Genomic DNA, 6,000 nt, shown 5'->3' with positions numbered 1-6,000 from the left:
GAAAACTAAATAACAGGTTAACATTTTCGATACTTGCATTGTGTATATAGATATATATATATATATATATATATATATATATATATACATACACACACACACACAATGCAAGTATCTATATATCATCCCTATAAACAGAACATTTTCTATATTAACCATAACTTTTCTTTATTTTATTAGGTTAACTTGCTGCAGCGGATCCTTTATAGAATATACAATAACTGAATGAAGCATATGAACTGACATCAATATTTGGAATAGCATCCCAGTAATTATTTCACCCTCCTGGAATGGGCTTTACAAAATCAGTAATCTGGATCGTACAGATGGCAATTATGCAAATAAGGCAATAATTTCTGTGGTTTCTTTCACATAGTGGAATTGTTTTATCCTGGCTGAAGTCATTCATTTGTTGTTGTCCTCTCTGCCTGGGAGATCTCACCTTTGCTGATGTTGATGTAAACAATGTCGAGACCAAAGGGATTACTATGGTTGCCTTTGATCTTCACTCCTGTCTGTGTCATAGTAAACTCAAATTTACTACTATGGATAACAGCATTTGCTGTAAGATTTACAATAATTGATGGCCAAGCACAGCATCCAATTGTACTTACGAATTATGGTAAGATACGTGGCACAAGAACATCATTATCCATAGAAATTTTGGGACCTGTAGAGCAATACTTGGGAGTGCCCTATGCTGCACCACCAACTGGGGAGAGACGCTTCCAACCACCTGAACCACCTTCATCATGGACTGATATCCGGAATGCCACACAATTTGCTGCAGTGTGCCCACAATATTTGGATGAAAGATCATTGCTAAATGATATGCTGCCAGCATGGTTTACTGCCAATATAGATACAGTTGCAAGCTATGTGCAGGTTCAAAGTGAAGATTGCTTATACTTAAACATCTATGTGCCAACTGAAGATGGTAAGTCCTATGTCCAAATTATTAAGTAATAGTGATCTTTCTTTCTTTCTTCCTTCATGAATCCAAAAAAAATTTTTACTGCCGACATGCCTATTTTGCATACAGGGTTATTCATGGTACATTTATTGAGAACATTAACTGCTTTTCAAACTGAAATAAAAGCAATGTTTAATATTTTATTCTAGTTTCACCATTGTTATATTCGTTAAAATTTTAATTTTAATTTCAACATCAGACTCAAACTGAAAGAAAAGATCACTTTAGCCATCTTTTGCATTCATAGTCTGTACCTTTCTACTTATATTATGCTGCAAAATATGGAGCAGGTTACTTGTTGATAAGATGTTTTAAACTTTTTTGGTATCTTTTGCATATTTTTATCTTTTTGAGGGGGTTAACACATTGGTGGCCATCAATGTGTAATCAATGTGTATGGTCTAATCGCCAGGACTCTAGAATGGGCAGCAGTGAATTGACTTGAGATCATTGAATCTAGGCACAGTAATGGGTACATATGACAATGGCTGGTAATGTAGCGGCATCCCTTATTTCTATTGATTAGCAAGTTTTTTTAATTATTAGTCCCAAGGATAGGGTTTTTGTTTGTGTTTCTCTTATAGAAAATATACACTTTCTACTTTATATAACCTTTGTTTTTGTTTTGTTTTTCTAAACTGGAAAAAAATATCGTGATCATTGATTAAGTTTTATAGAAGGTATTACTCTCACTAGTGTTGAGCAAAGTAAAGTATCCAAAGTGGACTTTGATTGAAATTTCACGGAAAATTTTATTGACCACAAAGTTGAATTTCCTAGTGCTTCACAGTAACAAATTAATTTTGCCTGAAAAGGTGGTAAAAAAAAACATTTGAAATTTCGTACGTGTTGGTGTCACCATGCTGGCCAGCATGATGATGTCATCATGCGCTGCATGAGATTTTGCACGAGATCTTCAGTCATGCTGAAATGGATAAGGTGAGTGTGATGAATACCGCACCTCGCTGCCGCCGGACGTCAAATATTTAGAGCCAGTGAGATACGGTATAGTCACGGGTTACCAAGGCGTGATGTTACGCCATCCCTGAGGAGCAGGTAAGATCAGCTTGGTAGAGTTTCACAGACTCCACCTGTCCACAAGGGCACAGAGAGGCAACAAGCTGAGGGAGCCTTTTCACTGCCCCAGTGAAACAGCGCGTCCTCAGCCCGGAAAGACTGCCACTTGCTTCTCGTTTGATATAAGCCCAGTCCACTAATGGGATTATATAGGGTGAGAAACCAACCCGCAGTAGCGTATACCTATGCCAAAACATGGATGTGGGGATTTGTGATTGAGATACCAGATAAGCACAAGATTAAATTCTATATTTCATTGCCTTAAGGGCTCACTAGACATAACACTATACACACAAAGAATATATACAGTGGTCTGAGGTTACAAATACAGATGGTGTGGTACAAACAGGGTTTAGCAGAACAAAAGTCAGTTTACCAGGTAAATGAGTCCTTGGGTTGTGATAAGTTCTTAGCTGTAGTCAAATGGGAGGCAGCGATGACACAATGTGACGCCCCTTCAGAGAAAAGACACGCCCGCTTGCTGGCATGAGCCTTTCGCCTGTAGCCGGACCCTCCCCCTCTCCCCCTCTTCTGGTGCTGACAGCAATTGAGCTGATTAGGGCTCATGGCTCTAGACCAGAATGTCGCAGGGGGTGGTTCTGGGACCAATGGATATGCCTGGGTTCCGGCTACCAGTAGAGTCCAAGCATGGTACCATTATTTGGTTTCTGTGCTTAGATATGTATATCTCCCCTTCCTGGCATCCCACCATCAAACTATGACCACAGGCCTGTTCATCGTGGCCACAGGGACACAAATAGGTATCTGGTTTATGTCTGTGATGGCCGGTTCCATGATATCTGATAAATTTGATTGGTGAATGGCTTAGATTGCCTGCAGAGAGGTTTTTCCTGCTCCATTAGCTGGGTTCCTGGCTGGCTGGAGTAGGTGCTATGTGTAAACGAGTGGCTTGTTTGAAGCCAGGACCCCCTGCGGGCCTCCTCTCTCTGCTATCAGACAGCAGATGGCTGTTGTAAGAACATGGCTGACATTAAATAATAATCCATATTCCTCACAGTAAGTATTATTATTATTTTTTACCAATTAGCCCCTGGTCGGTTGCTATGGGCAACTAATATTGTTTTCCTTTGCACCAGATTTGATAAATCTTCCCCTTTGTGTAGTGTTTTATGACATATCAATGATAACTTTAATTCCATAGATTTTTTTTTGCTTAATTAATAAAAATTTAGAGTTATGTAATTGATAGGGGATATGTTGCCAAGGTATAATCTGATAGGACACACAATGTTCATACTTTCATAAGCAAATAAAAGTCTAATTATTGTAGTCCTAACATTATGGTACTGTTATGTAGGCTCATGAGGTCCCTGCACCTCTCTCTCTCTCTCTCTCTCTCTCTATATATATATATATATATATATATATATAGTGCTACTATATAGTACTGTAACTCAAAGTTATTCTCCCCCAGAAGTAATGCTTCCATAGGAGAATACTCCACAGTGCTGCATCAGATCTAGCAAGACACAATTATTTTATTCTCTGATTCATAGAGAATACAGCAGAGCCTCATAGACTTTTATAGCCATTAGGTGTTAGCGAATTGACCTTCGGATACAAGATCCAAAGTCGATTTGTTCCTAAACTTCATTTAATGCTGTACGGAGACCTATCATTTTAAAACATTAAAATGTATATGCTGCGACAAGGCTCCGGTACTGAAGCCAACTTCGGATCCCTGTTTTAATTTTTTTTAAAAGTTGTAGAATTGAAGCTCAAAGTTATTTACCAAAGTCTTGCATGACTTCGTAATTTTGCCTTGCCATAGCACATATATTTTAATGCTGTACGAACACAGATCTCCATACAATATTACAACAAAGTTGGGGAACAAATCGACTTTGGATCTTGGATCTGAAGCTCAATTTGCTCATCCCTAGTAGCCATGTTGCAGAACTATACAAGTTAGTGTTTTGAATAACTGTAAAAGGGTCATGTACGGAACATGGGTTAAAGCCAGGGTTATTATCAAGATTTGGCTACTTGCTTTACTACAACTCATGTACATGAGGCAAAAATAACATATGAAAATCTTAACTCTGAGCTTGGTTATAATATTTATGATTGTCACACAATGGTGGCATTAACCACTTCCTCACCAGGACAGTTTTTCAGTTTCAACAATGGGTCTATCTAGCTGCAAATTACTGATTCATTTTTGAGCCAACCTACATGTATTAGATATTTTTCACTGGACACCTTAGACCTTCCATGTCATTAGGTGACAGATATAATATTTTAAAAAATATTTAAGGGAAAACTGAAAATTATGAATAAAAAAATATTTATTTGTTTCTTATTTTTTCTGTTACAAAAGATTTTAAGACAAAACATTTCTATTTTTTTATTTTGTAAAAGCAAAAAGGAATAAAGTGTGCACGTTTCTATATTTTACAATCTATTTTTATTAGATTTTTTTTATGAGCAAAAAAGGTGTGGGTGGAATGTTTAAGTACATAGCCTGCTATACTATTGCTAAAACTAGTAACTATAGCTATAACTATACATTTTATTTTATTTATTTCATATTTTATTTATTTTATAAATTTTATATATTATTTTAAATTTTTATAAATTTTATTTTTTTAAAAGATAAATTAACCTTCTCCTGTCACAATAAGGTCAGAAAGGGGGTAATTCACAGTCTGCAAAAAACAAACAATCCAACTCCACTCTGCAAATACAAATAACAAAGTAAATACAACAGTGCCATGCTTACTATAGAAAATGTAAAATGCTAATGCTACGTTATAAATGTGAGATTCTTGGCAAATACATTTTGTACAAAATTATTTGTGCCTGCCCACCGGCGTGAAGGTGATCTCTTTAGGACAGGAATCTAACACTAAATACCACATTCATTGGTGCCAAACTGGCCTCCATTAAATTCAGGGAATGCAGGTTCGACAAGCATGCTGAGCCCATAATATATCATACCTCTTGTGGTGCCACAATGGCCTCCATTAAATTCAGGGGATGCAGGCTCCACATGCATGCTAAACCCACACTATAATCTAACCCTTTGGTGCCAAACTGTCCTCAATTTTGTTCAGGGAATGAAGGTTCCACAGGTATGCTGAGCCTACTCTGTATTCCACCTGTCCTGGTTCCAAATTGCCTCTAATAAATACTGGGAGAGTAGACTATAGCTTTCTACTTGCGCTAATTAAAATCAGCTTATGGGTGGACAAGTTGGTTAGGAGCGCACAACCAATGGGGGCAGCCACACCTCCAATGCCATGGGGGTTAGTCAGCACATCTCAGTGCCCAGGTGCACGTCGCTATGGCTGAAAGCACAACAGCAAAAAACAAACTCTGCAAACACAAATAACAAGGTAAATACAACAGTGCCATACTCACTATATAAAATATAAAATGCTAATGCTGCTTGATAAATGTGAAATTCTTGGCAAATACATTTTGTACAAAATAATTTGTGCCTGTCTGCCAGCGTCAAGGCAATCTCTTTAGGACAGGAACTCAACACTAAATACCACATTCACTGGTGCCATTCACTTTTTAATTTTTTTTTTTTCCTTTATTTTATATTTGATTTATTTTTATTATTATTTATACATTAAAAAAAATTTAAGTTTATTTATTTATTTTTATGAAAAAGATAAATTAACTGGGCAGAAAGTGGGTAATTCAAAGTCTGCAGGCTGACAGTTAATTTTACAGCCAGCAGGGTTCAATCTCACATCAAGAAGAGCGCTCTCCTGCCAGCATTTACAATTTATGCTTTGATGGATCGTTGTAGCAGGGTGCAACAATGATGCCACACAAAAATATTGCTTCTGCTGTTTTTGGGCATACAAACTGTGATCAAAGCTGTTTAGTCAGTGTTACATGCAATGTTTACTAGATAAACAGAAAAAAGCAACACCACAGGGTAAATATGTACAGATTTAAATAAATAACACACT

The 6,000-nt window shown here is 37.0% G+C and overlaps 1 protein-coding gene across 2 annotated transcripts in view; it reads left to right on the top strand.

Moving 5' to 3' along the window:
• The first annotated feature begins 465 nt into the window (after positions 1–465).
• The window catches only part of NLGN4X (neuroligin 4 X-linked), a 378,225-nt gene continuing 372,690 nt past the window's right edge, over positions 466–6,000 (top strand). For both annotated transcript variants that reach the window (XM_040421828.1, XM_040421827.1), the window contains exon 1: positions 466–937. In XM_040421828.1, the coding sequence (XP_040277762.1) occupies positions 466–937 (472 nt within the window). The remainder of the gene's footprint in view (positions 938–6,000) is intronic.

Source organism: Bufo bufo, chromosome 3, assembly GCF_905171765.1.
Source record: "Bufo bufo chromosome 3, aBufBuf1.1, whole genome shotgun sequence".
In the NCBI taxonomy this organism is placed as follows: domain Eukaryota; kingdom Metazoa; phylum Chordata; class Amphibia; order Anura; family Bufonidae; genus Bufo; species Bufo bufo.
Note: the sequence above shows the minus strand (reverse complement) of the source record. Positions and strands in the feature narration are given on the sequence as shown.